Source organism: Lonchura striata, chromosome 7 (assembly GCF_050655825.1).
Source record: "Lonchura striata isolate lonStrDom1 chromosome 7, ASM5065582v1, whole genome shotgun sequence".
In the NCBI taxonomy this organism is placed as follows: Eukaryota; Metazoa; Chordata; class Aves; order Passeriformes; family Estrildidae; genus Lonchura; species Lonchura striata.
In genome coordinates this window covers 33,298,906-33,323,235 of record NC_140709.1, presented here as the reverse complement: position 1 = coordinate 33,323,235, position 24,330 = coordinate 33,298,906, and the positions used below count along the sequence as shown (strand labels likewise).

Sequence of the window (24,330 nt, the reverse complement as noted above, 5' to 3'; positions counted from 1 at the left end):
ATGCTGAAAAAGATCATGCAAAGTTATGGTTAGAAACTAATCTACATAATTTTAAAAAAATTTAATGAATTTAAATGCTGGATTTCTTCAAGTTACACAGCATTTCTTTCCACAGATCTTTAGAATGGCACCCTGTTCTCATAAGCTCTCAACTAAGTCATTCTGTGTAACCACCACCAAGAAATTCACTATTCACAATCCTGATTTGCTACCATATGCATAGTTACTAAGCTTCAGAGAGATCAGGCTACCTGCACTGTTTACACATGTTTAAGCCATATGTTTTGAATTAAAGCAGCATTTTCCCACCTACCCTAGTGAGGTAAATATTTATATTATTACTACACAAAATTCAGATTCTCTTCCTCATTTGATGCTATTAGGTTCTTCTATAATAATTTCACTTTGAAAATTAAGAATATTACATATATCTATACTTTCTATGTTGTACTCATTCAGAAGCAGCCAACAAGAAAACAGAGCACTACAAAAATCTGCTTAAGGCCAACATCTAAGATAAGTGGCCTCTAACCAGGAACACAGAATCCAGTTCAACTGCCTTTGGCCCAGAATAAACCAACATTAATATGCAGCAAAGAGACCTTTTGCCAACCAACATTAATATACAGCAAAGAGATATTTTGCCCAATACTGTTACAGCTCTCACTGTAAAAATCTAAGTTTAATATTTACTTCCGACTTGAGGGCAGAGGATGTTGAAGGAGAAGAAAAAAACATCAATCAACAAAATAACTATATACATGCAGCTGAAGTAGCATGAATAAAAGGAAGTTTATGTTCAGGTACAATCACTGTCAGTAGTCAGTGCCCCAAACTTGCATTTAAAACCCCTGAGCTTCACTCATGCCACTCATTCACATCAACCTGTTATGTGTCCTTGAATAAGAACACTGGGAAGTATCACCTGAATTACATGGCTTAGCATGGTAAAAAAATATAGCCTAAATATTTATTGTATTATGGAAAGACCTATTATTTATTTTTTTTTGTTGTTGCTAAACCAAACTATTCTAAATTAGCAGCAGGGCTATCTCCCAATAAAAGAGAAACAGGGCAATTTTAATTTAAAAATTTGTATTCTCATCCCCCAAACGTCCTACACCAGCAGATTATCATAAACCATACTTTGCAGCAATTTAATGTATTTATTACTTTGAGAGATCTTGATTTGCTATTACTGCAGAGCTGAGATAAAACACTGCTAAGCACAGCTCCACTTGACTATGACAACAAACACTGAAATAATCTCAGTCAACAAATCACTTCACCTTTAAATTTCATTTACAAATGAATCAGCACTACAAAACTCTGTGAATTTAACAAGGAAACTGGTGGAATTTCAGCAACAGTAAAAACTGTGCCATTCCCCAAGTTAGTAATTTGGATCAGTAAATGGAAATACTTTCAGGATGCCTCAGACCCAAAAACAGGAAAAGCTCCTTTATGTCCCATTTACAGTTTACTACAGTACTTTATTTTGACAGGCCAGAAAGGCAGCACAGTAAAACAGCCTTGGAAGAGCTGCTGGCATTAAAGAATTCATGCTAAGACATATCACTAAGTTTGCATGCCTGGTTTCCAGCTGTGCAGCCTGTAAATTATACAGTCAAACATTCAGAGAAACATTTTTACCATTAATTATATTTTTGTAGGATAAAACCTATTATATACTCTTTGGTTTTGCCATGCATTTAAAACAATTAATATTATGAAGTCACAATCTCTAATTCTGAAAAAGCCAAACTACTGAGAAGGAAAGAGAGGGGAATAAACAATAAAGAGCTGCTTTGAACAGTGCTTCACACTACATTTGTTTTAATACCTCTGATTAAGCCTACCACCACTGCTTGCCTGTATTACAGACTGTGAAGGCTTAAGTTCATTATTAAACAGGCTGGTCCCAGATAAGTTTTGTGAATAAAGCCTTTTAAAATCTGTCCAACAAGATGCAAGAATTAGCAGGTCACACATGGACAAATTATTATAGTTTAATATTTTTGATGGCTAAAATTTAACTGTCCTACACCAGCATAGCTAGGGTGACCTTGTACTAAGTAAATGACATTACTGATGCTTGTAGTTACATAAAGGATGAAAGGTAAACCTGTATCTTGATACAAATTATGCTAATACTTTCAACCAAGACCTGGAAGCAGAAGAAAGTCTCCATGTAACTACCTTATTAAGAGTCTCTAAAGGCCTTGGACATATCCAAAATATGGCACAAAGTTATTAGAAATTCAACAGCTGTTGTGCTTTCTATTTACCAGGGATCCAAATCTGAAAGATAATGTACCTTCATATAAATTCAAAATTACAATTAAAGGTGTTACAATCAGTCCAGTGTTTCCTAGATCTAAACAAGTAATCTTCCCTCACTATTTGTGTTTACTCATTATTTGGTGCGTGTTGAACCCCAAGTACAGACCTTACTTTCAACCCTAGTGTATCAATACTCAGAAATTCAATTAAGTATAATGTAAATTCATGTGAAATCAGAAGAAAATGTTAGAAAGGAGCACAGAAAACTGCCTACCTACCTCTCCTGCTCCAGGGCAGGATCAACTATATCTGTGTTGCTCCTGGGATATGTCTGCCAGCTCTTTACTTACAAGTTTCAAACAGGCTATGTTCAAAAACATTCTCACAGTCTTTTCAAATATTCAATTCAGTTTTCCAATATTAAATTTAATCCATCACTCCTAGATCTCTGGTGGTCATACTAGATGGCACAAACTATTCCCCATCTCTCTACTGCAGTTCTAAATAGTTACAAATTTGTATTACTTATAAGCTGACTTGAAAAAACATTCCCATCTTTTCAATGGGTGCAATTTTCTGCCCCACTTGTCCTTATTATTCTGCCCCGAACTTTGTCCATTTTGTCCACATCTTCCTTGAAAAAACCAGTCAATCAGATATATTTTCAATGAATCTCAATGAAGGGGATGTAGAGCAAAAAGGAATTCCTTACTTTTCCTTCAGATTATCTTGCTCCCACATTCATATAACCTCATATCATCCCTGATTTTTTGCAGCAGAATTTACCCAGCTCTTTTTTGCCCTAGGATGTCCCTAATCTTTCCCAGCTATTTTCTCCAGACTTGATATCTCATTACTTCTCATTTTGTCCTTTAAATTCCACTAAGCACAAAATAGCTTACAATCATACTTGCTCAGCCACCTCCAAGCCTGTTCGACCATACCTACAATTCCTAAGCTCAAGCTGAATTTCAATTAGAATCTGCAGTTTGTCCCAGTTTCCTACACATAAATTTATTAAGCACGCTGTAGGTGTGATCTAGGTTGTAGAATCAAAGAGTGACTGGGACCAGAGGTAAGACACACCCCAACAAGACCCATGTTGATCCCCAATGAGATCTTCACAGTCATTCCCTAATATGGCAATCCATCTGCTTTCATCATCACAACTTCATCCAGACTGCACTTCCTTAGATTGTTCATGAGAACAATCAGATGAGGTCACATCAGCAGCCTTGCTAAAGTCAACATGTAAAGTATCTTCCAAACTGTCCCTACCAGAGTGACCCATCACCTTGTGAACAAATGCAATGTACTGGGTTTGACACTGTACAGTGATAAATTCACATTGTCCTCTTGTGTTTGTAGCACCTGTTTAAGGCCTTGGTTTGACTAATCAAATATGGGGCAGGTGAAAAGCAAAGAATAAAAAAAAGCAAGAAGTTTCACTGCCACAAAACTTTTCCTCAATGTAGTTTATAAAATAATATCTTAATAAAAAGAAGCAAGGCAATGGGAAAGCCTTTTCTACTCTGAACCTCAAATGGGAACTGTAATTACTTTTACCTCTACACACAGCTTTAAAAATCTCTTGCAACTAAAACTGGATATGGTTTTGTGTTAACAAAATGAATAGCAATTGCAGGGGGCAGGGTAACTTGTATTTGGAAGCCAAGAAACAAGGCAAGATAATTCTGTGCATCTATTCTTGATGCAAAAGGAAAAGTTCATTCTCTATATTTTTGGGACATTTTTATTTTATTATGAAGTCTTTCTGTTTCTTTACAAATTTAATTGCTTTTCTGAGTGAAAAATAATAGTGTTATATGGTATCACCAGTTAAGCGTTTGCTTCCTGAGCAAAGGAATTTTTTTTTTAATTGCCAGCACTGTGAGTTTGTTTGGGGCTTACTCCTTTGCTTATCAATAAGCAAGTATTATAAGCCATTCCTCCAAGATCACAGACATAAACATATACTTTCATTTTAACTTTTAAAGACCTGCTGACATCTGTGGGAGCAATACTGCCCCACCCTGGGCCACTTCCAGTGACCTGAAGGCATTACCTGACATTATCTGCTCAGCACCAATTTTACAATTCAAAACTAAATTATTGGTGAGCTTTTCCTCTCAGCTCAAAGGTCTGCACTCCAGCACAGAGCTCTGTGTCCAAAGGGTGATCTAATCCCACACCATTCCAAACTTTGGAGCTCTGTATATTGGAAACTTCCCATAGTCTTGCAGTCACCTAAAATCTCTTCCATTTCCTGAAGAACTGCTCAAGTGCCTGAGCAAAACTGTACACTTTATTGACTGGTTCTACTAATAAAACAATGACCTAGCTGTTACAACTTTTAAATTCAAGTAGTAACATACTCAATATAGGTAAAAAACCAGTATTTCCACTACTACACCTTTAAAGAAAATATAAAGTCAGTTAAAGCCTCTGCAACAGTTAAGTTCCTCATCTATGACTTCAGTTTGATTATGCAGTTCACATCTAAGAGATGGTTTAAGATCCTCATTTTTCAGATACTATGTAATCAAGTTGGGAAACTCAAAATAATTTGTTTCGTTAATAATATTTTAAAAACATCTTGTGAACCAATGTCAAATCTATACTGTGAAGAACAACAGAACACTGCTAGCAAAGCAATTCATGCTAAATAACAGACTCATCATGTTTGATTAACATATACTCTAAATAATTCAAAACCTTATCCTCCAACCCTAGCAGTCCTGTTGACTGTAGTAGTACTTCAACACTCATCAAAATCACACCCCCTTGATTGGCTGTGCCTAAATCTCTTCTTCAGATCAAAAATTTCAAAAAATCAAAAATTGATTTCAAGATCAAATCTCTTACTGTAAACACATCCTGCTATCCAAGGGCTTTATAAACAAACAGAAGACAGACCCACAAAAAATATTATTCTCTGCCACCACCACTCTCAAACAAAACAGTTGACAGTAATGGCAGCATTTGCACAAAGCTTACCAACACAAGACTTAGTCTGCTCTGGAAGGTAATCATGAAATCCAAGCTTCACCTGAGCCAGGATGGCATGAAAAAACCCTGCTGTCTTTGATTTATGGAGGTGTAGATGTAGGCAAGTCATGGCACAAGTTACAGGGTAGACAATAACCTAGATAACTGTGGATAAATTCTTAAAAAACTGAAGCAACAAACCAAAAGAGACATCACAAGGGTAAGAGTTCCAAGTTTATTACTAATACTGGTCCCAGTGCAAAAGACAGCTGAAAACAGCAAGCAAAGAGCCATCCTTCAAAATAACAACAGCAACAAAAACATCCTCCTCCTTAAAGGGTGCAATTAGAAGTTCTGGCTCATCATTGACTATTACCTTAGTAACTTCATTTTTCCTAATTTCCATGTCACTTTTAGAGACAAAAAACATACAATCAGATACTCTGTTTTAAAAACAACAAACTTTTAACTGTTTCAAAAGGCAACAGTAGCACAGAAGGTCAGTAAACAGGAAACTATGAACAATTATCAGCTATAAGCACAACAGCAACAAAACTGAAAATTGTATATGAAGATGAAACAAAGAATCATTGTTTCTAACTGCTTTTAACAACTTCTGTGATTCTTTTGGAAGTAAAATTTTCCTGCTTTGTTTCTAACAGTTGAGGAAATTCTTAATACTCAAAAATCTGTACTCTCTAGACAGCATCTAGAGCAATCTCTACTGCTGTTACACACATTTCAAGCTCTCACTTCCTCTTATTAAAAAAAAAAGTCTTAACCATTTCCTTTAACCGCAAACCCACATATTGTGTGGTTTTCTAGTAATGTGAGTTTCGGTATCATCTTCAACAGAGCTATGACAGAATCTTAAACAGCAGTGTTGCAACTGACACCTTAGAGAGAGGGAAAAATAAATAAACAAACCTAAAGTGTTCCAAGCAGTCAGCTGGGCTGAAGGGTGACTCACAATAAAATACAATAATCAAGCCCAAGACTTCTGGGCTCACCCTCTGAGCTGGCCAGTTCCCCCTGTCAAGCGTTACTGACTGCAGCTGAAGAAAACTACTATTTGAATTTACAAATCTCTACATGAATACACAAGAGGCGTGCCTGGGACACCTCCACATTTGCAAAACTACACATGACACAATAATCAAGCCACTTGGTCATGCCTACTCTCTCTCTATATGCAAGACCTAGCAATTTTGGACTTGGTACTTGGCATTTGCAGGAAAAAATGGTGTCACTGCCAGTGCTGATGCTCCCCTACAGAGAGCCTGTCCATCTGCATCACTTCCTAAACATCAGATCAGCAGAGCTACCACCAGATGGGCCAACAGGCTCAGGACTCTGCTATCCAAACACGCCAAGGAGAAACAAGTCTGTAGGCACGGGAACATTTAACAGGAGTAAATGTCCCTGTATCAGAACACTGGGAATGAAAACAGAGCCCAGACTCACAATAGCTAAGGCAGAGCTATCAAGGCGAGGTTTAATTTCTCCAGTCCTGTTTCCTGCCCCACGAAGCAGTGCTGTGCTCAGGGGAAACTCCCCTTGCTCATTTTTCACCTGGGATATTTATCTCAAAGCGCAACAAGCATTCACACAAACAGCTTCCTCATTTTGATGGTTTTCCCCATAAATTGCGGACTTCTGTTTGTTAGAATTGCAATTACATTGCTACCATTATTTAACTGAAGGGACTTTTCAATGTACAAAACTACAGACTAAAAGGAACCTTTCAGAAACACAGGAATTTGCAATCATCTAGTCAGAATGCCTGATTTATGTCAGTTTCTACAAATCTTCTGAAGAAGATTTGTAGAAGCACTCAAGCGCACATCAAATAGTGAAATGGCTTTGGATGAACGCTGACTTTTAAATACTCCAATCACTTTGTTTGTTGGGGTTTTTTCCCTGAGAAAACACCTTAATTAAAATCCACATTGCACTTGTAGTCCTTACTTCTTCTGGTAGTCCTTACTTCTTCCCATATCAGTAAAAAACTTTGACAAAACATACCCTTTACCTCAGATCAGTCAGGCAGGGTCACTCCTGACAGAAACCTGGGTTCAGAAGTCAGAGGCTCAAGCAAGCACCTAGAACTCTCAAATCCCCTTTGCCATTGCAGCTGAACCCAGCATAGAAACAGCACTGAAATCTTAATGTGCTGAACCCACAAAGGTCTACTTGCTGCTCAAAGGTAATAACTAGCATTTTCTTTGAAATAAGGAAAAAAATAACTTCTCAAATAAGTGTGTTCAAGGCAAAGCAATAAAATCCCAATGAGTATTCATTACTGGGAGTGGGTTGAGGGGTCATACACTTTTCAGTCGGTCTATCACTCATTAGGAAAATGAACCTGAGAAGGATACAACCACCCAGTTGGAACTAGATGATCTTCAAGGTCCCCTTCCAACCCAAATAATGTTATGATTCCGCGGCCATGAACTACGTTCTTTCCCACAGCAAAGCACAACGATTACCTCCAGAAGAGAAATTAACCGAGAAATGAACCGAAGGCGTGACCCATCCTTCTCTCCACACCCAGACCTGCAGCTTCCTGCCCCGCCGAGCCAGCTCAGCCGGGCCAGCGCCGCTGCACTCCCCTCGGCAGCCGGGGAGCTGCTCCAGCACCGCCGGCAGCGCCGAGCGCCCGCTCCATCTCACGCCGAGAGCTGCTAAGCAACCGCGCGCCTCGAACTTATCGAAATTAACTTACTAATTTTACCCCGAGCCCCTTTATCCGCTCGGCAGCGACAGGTTTCGGCGTGGGAAAAGCCCCGCGGCGCTGCCCACTCGCGGCTCGTGTGAGTCACGCACGGCAGCGGCTCCGGGGGCCGCGCCGGGCGCAGGCCCCGCTCCTGCGGGCGCCGCCGGCATCGGCCCGGCCTCCTCCACTCCTCCATCCCTCCCTGCCGGCACCGACGCGGCGGCCGCACCGAAGCCCCGGGCCCCCCTTGCGGCCCGGCCTCCCGGGCCCCGCCGCTAGGCCGCGGCGCAGCCGGCACGGCCGCGAGCCCGGCGGAGCGCCGGCCCGAGCGGCGCCGAGGATCGCGCCGGGGCGGCTCCCGTCCACCCCCACCCTCGGCCGGGGCCCCCCGCACCTTCTTGATGTTGTAGAGCCGGGTGAGCATGCCGACGCCGCGGTCGTTAAGGATGGTGAGCTTCTCCGCCAGCTTCTGCTGGCTGGGCTGCAGAACGGAGCGCGACATCCTGGCGCTCCGCTGCCCGCGCCGCCGCTCCCGCCCCGCGGCCGCCGGCCTGGCCCGGCCCGGCGCTGCCCGTCCGCCCGGCCCGGCGCTCGCTGCCTGGCGGGGCGTGGGCACGGGTCACGTGGGGCGGCGCTCGGGCGCCCCCGGCGGGCGGGCGGCGGAAGCGCCGAGCTCTGCCCGCGGGCCGGGCCCGCCGAGCGCCCGTGAGGGGCGGCGGGCGGGCAGGATCGCCCGTTTGCCTGCAAGGCTTGCCCCGAGTAAAGTTGTGGATGCCGCATCCATGCAGGTGTTGGCTGGATGGAGCTCTGAACAAGCTGGCCTAGTGGAAGCTGTCCCTGTCCCTGGCATGGCGATGGAACAAAACGCTATTTATAACCCCTTCCAAACCAAACCATTCTGTGAGGCTATGAAAGCCCCATTTTTTAAAATTTTTTTTTTACTTCATCAAGTTCACTTTTTTATTTAATCAACTCAATTTTTTTACTTAAACAATGGAAGCCCTGCAGGTTGGCCACAATAAATCCATGCAGCTCTACAGATTTGGAGCAGAGTGGCTGGAAATCTGCTCAGTGGAAAACAGCTGGGCTGTGGGAATCCAGAGCATCCCTCTGGCTGCCCTGGGACCCTGGCAGGGGTCAGGAACCCCCTGGACAGAGCCCCAGAGACACTGGCTGTGATCTCTGTCCATGGAAAAGAGTTTGCAATCTTACAGGATGAATTACCAGCTCTGAGTGTTTGATATGAGTAATAATTAAGTGTGGCAAAGGTGCAAAAGTAAAATTTTAGGATTTTAGATTAGGGGTCCAAAGGGGACATGATGAAGGAAATTGGGTGTTCCTTGTCCTTTTTCTCCTTCTTCATGCCCTCCATGTCTCACTGTGGTGTTGGCATTTTTCTGTTGGTTCAGGCTGGGGACACACTGTCCAACGTAGGTGACAGATATTGGCACGTTCTTGTAAATCCAGCCCAGGGAGTTTCTGGTATTTAATGTTTGTAACATCCCACTGAGGGCAGAGCCCCACACACTGCCCTGCAGGACAGAGCTGGGCAGGGCAGCAGAACATGTTAGAGATAAACAGAATAAACAACCTTGAAACCAGCACAGACCAATTATGGCTTTTTCTTTGGCAGCGGGGCAGAGAGACAGAGACTTTCTACAATCTGGGAATCATCAATGCCACAGATTCCGACACAGGGCGACAGCAGCTGAACCTGTGCCTGCATGTGGTGAACCTGAGCCAGCCAGGTGAACAAGCAGATCAGTGGCACCTGGCCCGTGTCAGAAATCTTGTGGCCAGCAGGACCAGGGAGGTTGACATCCCTCTGTACTGGGTACAGTGAGGCCACATCTCAAATGCTCTGTCCAGTCCTGGGCCCCTCAGCTCAGGAAAGATAGTGAGGTGCTGAAACTTGTCCAGGGAATGGCAAGGAAGCTGGTGAAGCTTCTTGCTCATGTTCCTAAGAGGAGCAGCTGAGGGAGCTGGAGTTGTTTAGTCTGGAGAAGAAGAGACTCCAGGGGGACCTGAACACCTTCTAGAACTCCCTGGCAAGAGGGTGGAGTGAGGGGGGAGCCAGTCTCCTCTGCCATGCCAGTGAGAGGATGAGTGGAAATGGCCTTAAGCTGAGACAGGGAATATTCAGATTAGACATTAGAAAACTTTTTCACTGTTCAGGTGGTCAGGCATTGGAATAGGTTGCTCAGGGAGGAGGTGGAGTCACCACGCCTGGAGATGTTTAAGAGGCATCTGGATCCGGCACTGGATGATGTGGTTTAGGAGTTACAGTTGCAGTGCTGGATTGACAGCTGAACTGGATCACATTAAAGGTCTATTCCAACCTTGATGATTCAATGATTTTTTGACTTAACCAACTGAAATGAGGAACTGGGGCCCAGCAGAACATTGCACAGAGTAATACTGACACACTGTCCCTGCTGGTGACTGTTGTTTTCTAAGGGCACTTCCACCAGCACCAGAGCATAACACCTGCCCTGGGAAGTGGGAAGAACCCGGGGATACCTGTGGAAGTACTACCTGCAGCCCCTCTGCCCCACTCATGAGGCTGACACCATCTCCCTAAACTGTTGTTCTAGACCAATGTACAGCAAATTCTGAGAAACAGCATATCACCAACTAGATGAGTCACATCACTGCCGTTATTTTTTTTTTTTCACTTGAAACCACAGGAATTAAAAGCATATATTTTTAAGGAATGGTGAGATTTCTGTGCTGTGAATGTCAACAACAGACCTCCAGGAGACCATCCCTTGTTATGATGTGTCTTAGGGAGATGATTTCAGCACTGAGAGGCCAGCACAACCAGCTGGGATGCAGGAATCCCCAGACTAGGGAATGAGAAACAGGCTTAAGTATTAACCTTCTCATCTTTTTTTTTCTTATAGTGGCACACCATCTGTGCCTTTTTTTTTTCATATGAATACTTGTATTTAATTTTCAGTTCACATTTTTGCATTAGAAATCGAAATCAGACTCCATCTTTCAGAGATTTTAATCTATTTTAGAAAGCATAGAAATGAATGTGAGAAGCCTGAATGTACTTGAATTGTTACCGACTGACCTCTCTCTTCACTTTAGCAATTACAAGACAATTTATGATTCAGAATAAAACTAGGAAGCAAGAACCTAGAGTTCCAGTCTGAAGTCTGCTATTGATTCATCCTTTATCAGATGAATTTCATATCTTAGCTTCGTGTCCAAAATTCAGGAGTACCTAGCAACAGTGTTGTACAGATTGATCAGGTTAGACCTGTTAGACCTGACTTTTCATTTCTGGAGTCTATGGAAAACATCAGAAATATTCAAATTGCTATTTAAATTTATAAAGCATAAAATGCTGTGATTTAATTATGTATCTATAGTAATATTTTACACAAAGCATCTACCTTCCATTATGAATTATTTTTTAAAGTATCAAATGTAATATTTCTACTTGAAACAAAGGTGTTTCTCATGTAGTTGCACTGCAAAATAAGAATCATAGAATGGTTCTGGTTGGAAGGGACCTTAAAGGTGATCTCATTCCAAACCCCTGCCATGGGCAGGGACACCTTCCACTAGACCAGGAACTTTGTTCAACCTGGCCTTGAACAATTCCAGGGATGGGGAATCCACAGCCTTTCTGAACAGCCTGTTCCAGTGCTTCACCAATTCAACAGTAAAGAATTTCCCTCTAATATCTGATCTAAACTTATCCCCCTCCAGCTTAAAGTCATTTAAGAACAAATACTACTACTCTTTTTGTTCCTCACCTACACACCTACAGTATCTAATTTTTAATTTATACTATTTTTAATTTTAATTTCACACAAAAGTATCTAATTTTTAATTTCATATTCAATTATTTTTAGACATATTAGATGTTCTAGAAGTTTCAAACTGTAACAATCACAGAATTTGTAATGTATATACAGCCTAGCAAGTGGAATGACACTACCAAGCCAATTCATTGTGAGTTTTTGGGTGTTGTATATGTATATTATCTGAATTATCACTGTAATGTGTTTACACACAGACTTTTAACAAAGCTCTTGGTCAATGTCAATGTATGTACTAAAGCACTCCACAATTTTGTCACCGATTTTAATGACAACAGTATTAAGCCCATGTTGTCATACTACTTTTGCTGCAACTTTATGTAGAAACTTCAGGAATACAGGTAGATTTTCCAGCAGTAAGAATTATTGCATACTAGATTATAAAAATGTATGCATCACACAATCTGCATTCACCAATCTGGCAGAAACATAACAATAACATGGAAATACAAGTTTTGTCAGTAACAGCACAGCTCTTACAGGTTGGCAAAATTAAATGAACACAAGAGGAACGCTAAGAATTATTTTTAAAACACACAACTTCTGTTTGCTCAATGATTTACTAATGATTAAGATTTAAACAGCTTTCTATATTTATTCAGAAATACAAGTTTAGGGCAAGAAACAGCACTTCAGATTTGGGTGAAGCTCAGCTCTGTTCCTTTTAAAGTGAATTCACTATTCAGTACAGAGTTTAATTCGCTAATCACTATAGGCCTTTCAGACAGCAATGAAAATCTTAAAATTATTTGGGTTGGAAGGGACCTTAAAGATCATCATATTCCAAACCCCTATCATGGGCAGGAAACACCTTCTACTAGACGAGGTTGCGCAGAGCTCCATCCAGCCTGGCCTTGAACACCCTAGGGATGGGACATCCACAGCTTCTTTGGGCAGCCTGTGCCAGTGCCTCACCACCCTCACACTACAGAATTTCTTACATATCTAATCTAAATTTCCTTTGTTTCAGTTTGAACCCATTCCTTCTTGTCCTATCACTACAGTTCCTGAGGCAGAGGCTTTTTCCAGCTTCCCTTGTAGACCTTTCAGATACTGGAAGGCTGCTACAAGGTCTCTGTGCAACCTTCTCTTCTCCAGGCTGAACAGGGATTTATACTTTCCTGGCACTGCTATTTTAAAATCCATAGTGGGCAATTTACTAGTGCAGAGTAGGTTACATTGCCACATAAATCTTTGCTACACTTACATATCTGTAGTAATATTTGTACTCTTTTCCTTTCCTCTCTGTTTTTCCTTAGTTCAACTTCTGGCTTGGATTTTCATGTGAAATAGCCATGTGGATTTTCAGTGAACAGGCAGTCATCAGCTGCATTCTCCTTGAGCAAACTAGCACAGCCCAATGCATGACTTCTTCCCCTTTGGACAACAGAAGTCAAGAAACAATTTTTACAGACTAATCTTGTTCAATATTTCCATTTCAGGTAGAAAAAGTTCAAAACAGGAAGACAAACTGTCATTTTAAGAGACCAGAATTTTTAAATGGTCACCATAATCCCAATTATTTGGGTCATGTCATACTATGTATTTGTTAATACTATGTGTTTATTACATTATTGAACTTGCTTGTAAAGGTATACAAGCTGAATAATTTACCATACAAGGGCTATAAGATTGTTGAGACCCTAAAAACATAAGTAACATTGAAAAACACAATTGCCTTTATCAGACAGACCTTTACTCTTACATAAAGAAGCAACAGGTTCAAGAGAACTATCATTCTCACTAAACCAAGCTGACAGTCATTATATCTCAATCTATAATTTTCTTGATGAACCCAAACCTTTTTCACTATTTAATCCATCATAAAGTCAGCATGATTGCAATTTACTATGTTCTCATCTTTCCTTCCTTTGAAGGTATTTGGGCATTATTTTAATCTATTCTCCCATTAAAATGCAAGTTCATACACGTCCCAGGTTCCTTTTCAATTATGTGTGTGCCAGCATCCTTCTAGTTGAGGTTGTACATGAGCACAGCAGTCGCTCAGAGATACCAGACTTTTGAACTTAAACATGAATGTGGTAGGGAGAGTATTGGCAATGATGAGAGAGATGGGGACTCAGTGTGATGTCAAAGAATCCCAATTTATTGTGGAGTACAGCTGCTTAAATACTTACTCTAGGAAGACTAGTAATGTTTTACTACAGTGATTGGGTTAATCATCACATAAACATCTCTTGCTTGCAGAAGTCTGATGTAATTTTCTTTTTCCCAGTAAACCAACCTGATTGAATCTTCTTGCAATCTTGATTTAATCCTCAAGGTTCTGTTTGCTCCCATTATCACATCTCTTATGCTAACCAGGTCCAAATTCCATCATCTGTCTTGAGTATCCCAATATCTCCCCCTTTTCCACCAAAACCACTCCTTTAATGGCCTTAATAATCTCTGCACACATTGAAAGATATGATTAATACAATTACCAAAATTACAATATACATACCAATCCTAAAAATAATATTTTAGTTAAAAACTCCAGCCACTAAAAGGCTCAGGCTTGATCTTTATAAACAAAAAACATTTTTGATGGCAGCTGTATTACTGGATCTAAAAAGGCTGCCAGAATTATAATCGTACCAAAAGGTTTGATTCTTTTACACAGGGTGATAGGGAGAAGCTTTTAAAAAGTTTTAGACTGATTCCTTCCTGTGTATTAAAAAAAAAAAAAAAATCTAATTTCACAGAACCCAGGAGCTCTAATTCTTTGGGTTCCAAGGGTGTTTCAGGAAGGTAAAGGATCCAATTTCATATGATGTGATTTGCTTACAAATTTTTTAGTGTACAGTTCTGGAGGAGCTATAGAAAAGGACATAAAAGTCAGTTTGAAACAGATGATGAATACCCCAGCAGGTATTCTTTCACAACATGCAGGCACCTGCCAGTTTCAGAATGCACAAGCACTCCTGCTCACACTGGAGGGACAACTCTGCTGCAGCACTACTGGCCCAACACAATGTCAATGAGTATTGATCAGTAGAGAAGCAGGCTGGTACCAATATTTGAGAGACAGGTTTCTCTGCGTGTCCCAGGTCCATGATGCTTAACTGGCTAATCAAATGGCAGCCTGCTATAGAGATTCGGGACTGCAGGAAGAAATTTGTTTACATGTGAGTTACCAGCATGGCTAAACAGAATAGTTTAGAGGGCAGTGGTGGGCTGAGATTTGGCCTGTTCCAAGCTGAGGCACTGCTTACTTTTAGAGCAGAAGAGGAATCAGGATCCAGGTCTTGAGTTTTAGAGTTAGAATTACAATTAACTCCTGCAGAAACCATTGAGGAAAGGATTAGACTTTTCCCACTGGCTATGAAACAAAGTTTAAGAGAGCTGTCAGAATGAGCTACACAACTAAATTTAGTTCTTGAATAGATACAATTGTAGACCTTAAATTAGCTTTCTAACCAGGCATTATTACATGGCCATCTTTAAAAATCCCATGACAAATACTGAAATCAGAAAGAACACTGGATTAGGAGTCCACCTGGATTAGAAAGGGCATTTTATTTGCAGTTTCCCTACTGGCTGAAGAGTCAGGAATACACAATGGCGATCTCCAAGATGTCTATGAGGTCACTAAATATTGACAGAATGCTTAATGGCCTTCAAATCTTTGTGACAAAGATGAGCTATCCTATGCTAACTGCCCACCAACCAGAATAAACCACGAGTACTCAGTTTGCAAAGAACAATCTCCGACTTCTTTGAAACTGGGATGTATTCAAAATGTTGTGTGTTAATGCTGGAATACAGATGGCAGAGCCCTATTATGGTGTTCCAGCATACAGAAAAACTGTGTCTTAGATTACAAGATGTGGCTGGGGATGTGTGTTCTATTGCCATCTGTTATAGGTGGGGCAGTTCTCTGCTGCTAATGGGGCAGGTTTCTTTATCTCTCCCACAGCCAATCCTCTCTCCAGGAGATCTCTTCTGTTCATGGCCAGTGAGTGTCCCTGCATGGCTGAGAAAATTCCATCATCCCATGGGGAGATGCTCTGCCCAGGGGAGGAGCCAAGCATTCCTACCTGGATATAATCTGACTTTTGGAACCCCACAGCAGCCTTTGCCCACTGCATTCCCAGAGGAGCAGCTTTCTTCCCACTGCATTCCCAGAGGAGCAGCTTTCTTCCCCCTGCATTCCCAGAGGAGCCCAGGCCCATCTCCCCCAGCCCTGGAGCTCCAGAGGAAAACTCCCCCCTTGTGCAGGATCCTGCTCCAGCAGAAGCACAGCTGGCACTGCAGGAGGGCTGAGCCACCCTGGGATGGGGCTGCTGCCACCTCCCTGACCCACAGGGTGCCAGGTCATAGTCACACTCTGACAGTGTTGTTCTGTATTACTGCACTTTTTATTTTAATTTTCCTAGTAAAGAACTATTATTCCTATTCCCATATCTTTGCCTGAGAGCTCCTTAATTTCAAATTTATAATAATTCAGAGGGAGAGGGTTTACATTTTCCATTTCAAGAAAGGCTCCTGCCTTCCTTAGCAGACACCTGTTTTTTCAAACCAAGACAAATATAGGACTTCAATTGGGCCTACAAGTTTAACTATCTTTGTTTACCTACAGAGCCTTTTTTTGGCAGGCATATACAAACTCCAGTGCTCCAATTTACTTTCTTCAGCCAGTGTTACATTTTTATCCTAGATAAATGAGGTAGCACAAGTGGCTACACTTGTAAATAAAAAATAACCTATTAGAGGTTACTTTGTCTTCTCCCATCTTCTCACGAGACCCCAGTGGAATAGCATGTCCCTCATTAAATACAATAGCTTGTACGATCCATCCAGCAAAGACTGGGAAAAAAAATCTCTGCCTAAACTTACCTTACATTTAAGGGAGAAAAATTCAAATCAAAGAACATCCAGAGAATGAATAGGGCTCCCCTTCATTCTAGGAATCACATTTACCAACCAGTAGGGATCTTTAAAAGTTAGAGGTTTACATGTGACAGAACACTGCAGTGGTAGATTTTTGTAGCTAAAACGTGTGTCAAAAAGCAAGCTAGTGGAGAAAACTGACATGAGTACCACCCAAATTGTCATGCTGTGATCAAACTGGGGAAAAAGATTGAAAAACCACTACAGTTATCTTCTACATTACCATCTGTAATGTTTTTTCCATTTGAAAAAGAAATATGTAAAAGCACCCAGTTGTTTCACACAGCACATAAATATACAACTTAGACCAGAGACGGAATATGACAAAAGTCTATCCCAATATGCTATGTGAAACCCTGTGTGTGGTAAAAGGACAGGACAAGGCTCTGAACACTAAGGAATGCTCAAATAACTACTTCAAATAACTGCAGTTAAGAACTGAAGTTCAGTGGTTATTAAGGTTGCCACAACAAAAAAAAATATGTGCAGCCATCACACTTGCATTACTCAAAAACATATGAGATGAATCTACATCTTAACTTTAGCTGTTTAAGTAGCCTAGTTTGAGTTATTCTTTGAAACAAAACGCAGAAAATTTGCTTTTGGGGAGACCTGGTACAGTACTTTTCCTACAGGAAGTATGAGTACTTAAAAACATACTTATTTCCTAATGATTTGCTCTCTAGGTAACAGTGCATGACTTCCTTTGCTGAAGCAGAGGACTAGATATCAAAGAATTTCCTTGTATAGATGAGTCAAGCAACTTGTATTTTATGCCTTTAAAATTTGTTTTTTCAACTTAAGTACTACTGTTAAGACTTATAAGGCAGAATGTGAAATAAAACCACAATTTTAACAATTTCTAACAGGTAATAAAACCATTAATCAGAAGACCAATAGCAATCATTACCAGTGGATTTCCTTACACAGATTAGTTCTACTGCATTTGAAGCTTTCCACATCCATTTCTTTAATGATAAAATGTTCAGGGTTTTGTTTGTGTTGTTAAAGTTGTTGTTGTAATGTTTAGTTATTTTTAGTTTTAATTTTTAAAGGATGTTAATAGCATAAATACCTTTTAACATGGTTGAAAAAAATTTGGCTTACAGGTATAACTAATTATATATATATATATATATATTTATATATATTTTCCAGGTTTGTTTTACCTGCAATACTCTTTTGACATTGATAATGAAATTGTTAATAATCAAGCAAGAATTACTCACACAAAATAATCATGTCTAATCCAGAAAAATTTTCTCCCTTCATAGTTCTTATGTCAAAAATAGTCTCTTGTTTAACTTGCTGAATTAACAAGGAATTAACAAGGAATGCCATTAGCAAAGTAACAGAGATTTTATCTGTTTCAATTAATGAAGCTCATTGTTTAAAGTTGGACAGAAAACAGCCATTACATCTTATAAAAAAATTGTGAAATTTTAATACTAAGATGAAGCCAAGAACACTCAGTGCTGCTCACAAAGAGTCATTGACTGGTACTCCAAGTAGTAGATGGCCTTTTTGGTAGAACATTTATCCTGTCAGTCAAATTTGAATGGAAATGGAATGGAAATCTTCAACATTTGAGGACTGTTCTTCAGTGAGTTTTGGTGGTTTTGAAATTGTGGTTAAGAATGTGGGATGGAAAAGGAACAAAGGACTTCTTTTTACATGAGAGTTCCAAAGGAAAGAAATCTTCCCATTAAGAGGTTAACAAGATAGTAAATTAATTACATCAAATCTATTCATAATGGCATCCAAATTTAATTTTCTACCATTAGGTTAAGTCTAAATGATACAAAAGTTTTTTATAAAGTAAATCAGACAACATGGCTGCATCACCCTGAACTTCATTTATGGTCTACATTTGGAAATTAATTTCCTATAAAAATAAAATAATTAATCAATTACTGTAATAGGCTATCAAAATGGAAATTTTTGGCACTTTAAAAGTACTGATAAAGTAAGGTAAGCTTAGGAACAGCTTTTGAGTTCAAGCAAAATGCTTCTGTATGTTTTTTACCGAAACAACTAAAGAGAAAACATGATTAAAAATCTCCTGACCTTTCAGTCTGTCTCATTATTGAGGAAAAAAAAAAAAAATAAATACTAAGAGAGAGTTTAGGCCAATTTGGGTCATTCTTTGACTCTGGAGTATACCACAAAAAAAAATATAATTTTTTTTTCTGAGTGTGCCTCTATGTGGTTATATTCCAGGATGCCACCTATTTGTAGAAAAGTCTTTAAGTAACCAGTTTTCTTCCTTTTGAAGCCCTGGTTTTCAAATAATTTCAGCTATTCTTCAAAGGTTAATGTATCTGTTTCAGTCCTCCCAGCAAAAAAAAAATCCCAGAAGTATTATTTTCTTTGCTGACACATATAACATCCCATTATAAACTTGGATAACATTTTTTTCCCATCAACACTATTTGCAAGTTCACTTACTCTGTCACCTGCAGTTTGCATTCTCTCTCACTTGACACACATAGCCTCCAGAGTCAGGACTTTACATAAATAAAATATGATTATATTGAATTTTTTAACTTCTTCAGGCTGATCTTACTAATTTTTAGTATTCACTTGACCAGAAGGAAAGTAAACCTAAGAACCTGAGCAGATTAAAAGCCAATCGAGTCCAGTATCCTGTCTCTATCCTGTGGCCAAAGAATGTAGTGCTGAGGAAGAACATGAGATGAGCACACACCACTGCTTGTGCAGAGTGGTGTGTGCTCTCACACCCCAACAAATTGCAGCTCAGGGACTTTGTGAGTCAGAGACACTGTCTTGCATTTAATAGTTATTGATCTACTTCTCTTTTATGAATGTGTCAGAAGTCTGAACCTATGCAAACCTCTATGGTCCTGTAGCAAAAGCTCACTTAGCTTAACTTATCTTGTATACAGGAATTTAAAGAAATAACATAAGTCATGTCCTGCCTCAATATTTTGAGAGAAAAAAGAAAGTTAAGTCTTTCCTTATGAGCAGAATGGAAATTACTAGGCAGCTCTGAGCTGGTTGGATCAAACTATAGACATAGAAAGAGACAGGGTTTGGACAGCCTAATTTTCCTTCCCTTCCTCCAGGGAATTGCTTCCAGCACACAAATATCAAGTACAATGCCATGTTAGTGATATAGTGAGGCAACAAAAGGGGTATGAAGAGGAATAATATTTTCCAGTATTTCTTTTTTAAGGATGTGGGATGCTGTGCTTATGCATGTTCCACTTCACCTTTACCCTACTTATAGAAGGCATCTCTTCATGATGAACAGTAAGAGCAGGTATTACTTACATGGCTAACTACACTAATCTATAAAATAATTTTCCTACTGTATTTGCTGTTTTATGATCTTGTCTAGAAATAATAATGGTTTCCTTCCTGAACTCTGTGAAACAAAAAAAATCTTGCTATGCTTCCTGGCACAAATGGTAACATTAATATTTTATTATGCCCGTGGAAGCTACACATTAACAAAAGCTACACATAAGATGCTACAAGAACTCTGAAATAAAATTTTGGTTTTACCTTCTTTGATTTTAATTTTTGAGGTTGTAGACTTGGTGTTTGCAGCAAGAGAAATTTTTGTGGATTTTTTTGGAAGTAGCTCTCCTGCCTTCAAATGACCACTGAAACAAAACTGTAGAGAAACAGAAAGGTTGTGAGACAGATTAATTGCATTTTTGCAGTAGACTGTTAAAAGCTGAGGTACAAAATGGATATTTGAGCATTCTAACCAAAAAAACACACAACAAACTAAGAGCAGTCATAATAACCACTGAAAAAAATCATAATCTTTTACTTCACATCTGCCACCTAAAATAAAGAAAACCACATTTCAGGTTTCAAAAGACTTGAAAGCATTAAAGAAACTCACATTAACATCATCCCTTAAAGAAGAGCTCAGATTTTCTTATTTCTTTTTGAGAGCCCTGATCCTTACAGGCTTTTTTCAGGTTTTACAGTAAGGTTAACTTCTCTTAGGTTGGTTTTTCTGAAGTGAGGGTGTACGTAGAAGTAATTAACACACAAGTAGTTAACAAAACTGCCTTGGTGTCTGATATTCTGTGCTAACTGTACAGTTATTCATCACTCCTTTGCAGAGCAGCCAGCCTGAATGGAAGGTGTTTCACACATGTGCATTTTCATTAAAAAGTTTTTGTAGTCTCTTGATATTGTTCCTTTCCATGATTAACTTTGCCTAACTCCTACCGAGCTGACATACTTGGTTTTGCACCAAGCTACACAAACAGCATATATGCATATGTGTATACATATATATCTGTGTGTATGTATATATATATATTTGTCTACTTTTGCTAACACATGACTGCAGAGAAGCAAGTTCAATCCACCTGGAGAACAGAAACCTGGGCACAAATGGGAGTGAAATTCAAATCCTACTTATGTAACAGACACAAGTACTGCCAGATCTTCCTCATGCCAGTCCCCAGGGGTACTCCCTTTGGCTGCTAAATATTTCAGCTTGGCATTCTACCCTGTTTCTCAGTGTTCTTCATTAAGCACAATCCCTGACACACTATAAAAGCACACATCTTTAGATCAGTGAATCTGTCTGCTTGTTCCTATGGATTGCTCACAAAGTGTGGTGAGAGCAGAGAGGAATGCCCTGGAGTTTGTAGGGCCCTGCCTTTGGCCATGGGATTGACTGCTTCTGGGGAAATTTCCCTGCAACAATATGAGAAGATATGCCAGTGGAAACACCACTGGCTCAGGATAGCTTTATAAAAACCAGCAAATTATGCTGCTTGAAATAAAATACTAAACAAAGAGCATCTGCCTATCCTTCAGGCCAGGGATAAAAGGCAGTGCTTGAAGGTTCACAGAATTAATATTATTGAGAGCAATCATTGGGCCTGTTCACAGTCTTTAGCAGACTGGGCTTCCACATTGCAATTTACCAGAGTTAGATCACCAACTCAATCCCCCAGAATCCAAAGAATTGAGGAACTGGCTGTGCTGGGCTTGACCAAGATGCATCTGCTCTTACCTAACACACTACATAGGTAAAGCTGGTCAAGAAGGATGCAGCATGGTTTTAATGGATGCTTTGATTTGTATACCAAAGGAATACAGCAAGAGAGGATACATAAATGCTTAGTATATATACTTCCCCTTACCATGGAAAGCCCTCTGCAGCAGTACATGAGCACCACAATTATGAAAAAACAAAGCACAAAATCATGCACAGATGACCCCAACCACCTCTGGCTTCACCCTACTCCCACACAAGTAACTGCATGTTGTTTAGCCAATAGGGTCTAGCACTTCCAATGTGTTACAAACTGGCAGATCCAGAAATTCAGAACAAACTAACACCTTCCAGCAAAGCTTGGCTCACTAACAACCAGGTCACAGTATGTGTGTAACTGCAGCACCTCGTGCAGGAATGCCCTGTTAATTTTCTGTACACAGCCTTCAGCATGGTCCTGCTTCTCATTTAGTCCAACTACTGCAGCAACACATTTAAAATGCTATATACTTAATCTGCCCCTGCCTTCACCCCTTATTCCTGCCATCCTAGGAAAACCTGCAATCATTGGCAAACTTAAAATTCCTTAGGCCTTCACAGTTCACCTCAGCAATGAGCTGAGCACACAAAACTGAGAATCTTTGTGGACTTTTCACTCTTCACTATATTAAGTTCTAGAAAAGGCCTTGTTACAAATTAATTCTTCCTCATAAAATAACATTTAAAGATTTTGTATGCACTTCACCAGCTTTTTGAAGTCTCACTTTCCAGTCAGGATTCCACTTATAATAGATTTTCCAGGCATGTTCCTGGGTACAAGAACAAAGGAGTTAATAGCTGCATCCTCACTTAGAATGTGGGACAAAAGTACACAACCAGGCTGGAAAAGAGGACCAATCACACTCCATCAGCATTGCTGAGACTCTACTTTTCTTCCAGAATATTCCTTCCCTACAAGATATTAACAAGCCTAAAGGTGGAAAAACAAACTGATGAGAACAAACAAGTGGTTGTCTCTCAGGCAAAACCTTTCCACATGAAGGAAATGGCATGGAGCACAGATATATGCCACTGAAGGGAAATAAGAACAGGTCATACTCCAGCCATACTCCCATGTACTATCTCATCCTGTTGCTCAGGGTGTGAATTAGCCTGAGCTGGTGACTTCTAACTGCTTCAGAAAGGAAAAAAGCCAGCAGGAGTTTGTCACAGCATACGTCACAGCACATACAGTAGTTGAGACAGCCATGATACACAGATTATCATCATACAATTTCAGAAAGCATCAGCTCATACACAGTAACACCCTACCTCTTCAGAGGGCTTCAACTGTCTGCCCACACAGAGTAACACCATGTTACTTCAGAAGGCTGCAAGGTTCTGCCCTTCTTGTCCTTCAGCCCAGCCTTTTATCCCCTGATGTTGCTGCAGTGCCCCTGTGTACCCTCTGTGCCCTTTGGAGGTTGCTCAGTGCCCCTGGGCACTCCCTGGCTCATTGCTGTCAGTGCTGCTCACCTGCTGCTCACAGTTGAGCCCACTGGGGATGAGGCTGGACTGCAGCCCCATCCCAATCCCACACACCGAGTGCCACAGCCCAGCCCCATCCCAATCCCAATCCCACACACCGAGTGCCACAGCCCAGCCCCATCCCAATCCCAATCCCACACACCGAGTGCCACAGCCCAGCCCCATCCCAATCCCAATCCCACACACCGAGTGCCACAGCCCGGCCCCATCCCAATCCCTACAAACTGTGTGCCTACAGGACTAGGCATCATGTCTTGACAGCTTTGCAAAGCCGAAACCAAGATTCTGCTCCAGCTGAGGGCCTCCAGGTTGTGTAGGAGACAGCACCCTGGAATGCATGAAGCAGGTACACTCAGAAGGGTTTAAGTGTGTTTTGGCACAAATGGTGGTGAAATAGTCCCCCTGCAGGAGGCTACTCCCTCCCAAGTCATCATGGACAGGAGCTGCCTGTCCCAAGGGGTCCATGTACCACAGAGTGCTTTGATGAGAGTCTGACATATGCAGTGCAATTTAAGCTTTAAACTGTTCTTTGCACTTGTTTCAAGTATGAGATCAACTTTCCTGAATACTGTCATCCCCAAATAGCACAGTGCACTTCCAAAAAGGCTTATTAGAACTTCATACAATGTCATTATTATTTCCCTCTCTCTGTTTTAAATACCTCCTCATGCATTTGACCGTCACACTTGCATTTCTCATCACCATGCTGCATTCATGATTCACAGTCATCCAGTCGCCAACTGGTGCACAGTTATTTTCAACTTCTCTGTTATTTTCAACCACAGAACACAGAATCTGAAGCAGAAGCATTATTAGAGTTAGATATTAGCTGACAATAGTCTGATTTTCTCTCCCATTTCTCTTACTCCTCAAAGTCATCTGGTAAATGCAGGTCGAAATGTGATGTAGTTAGGGTTCAGTTCTCCACTTTAGTTAAATAACCAACTTAAGGATTGACTGTCAGTTTTCAGTGCATCTTACAATCTAGCTCAATCCTCTAACATATGCATTTTTCAGAGCTCAAGGCTGGTTTTTCAAAGTCAGCTATCTGGAATGTCTGGTTATCACTTTTCAGATGAAAGTCAGCTCTTTTG

At 40.4% G+C, this 24,330-nt stretch overlaps 1 protein-coding gene across 5 annotated transcripts in view; it reads right to left on the bottom strand.

Annotated features, from left to right (window-relative positions):
- The window catches only part of NCKAP1 (NCK associated protein 1), a 60,358-nt gene extending 51,774 nt beyond the window's left edge, over window positions 1-8,584 (bottom strand). For 3 of the 5 annotated variants that reach the window (XM_021532549.4, XM_021532550.4, XM_021532553.4), the window contains exon 1: window positions 8,382-8,584. In XM_021532549.4, the coding sequence (XP_021388224.1) occupies window positions 8,382-8,489 (108 nt within the window). In that variant the 5' untranslated portion in view covers window positions 8,490-8,584. Of the gene's footprint in view, window positions 1-7,996; window positions 8,124-8,381 lie in introns of those variants that run through there. The other 2 variants (XM_021532551.3, XM_021532555.4) reach the window with 2 other exon arrangements.
- Between the last annotated feature and the right edge of the window lie 15,746 nt (window positions 8,585-24,330).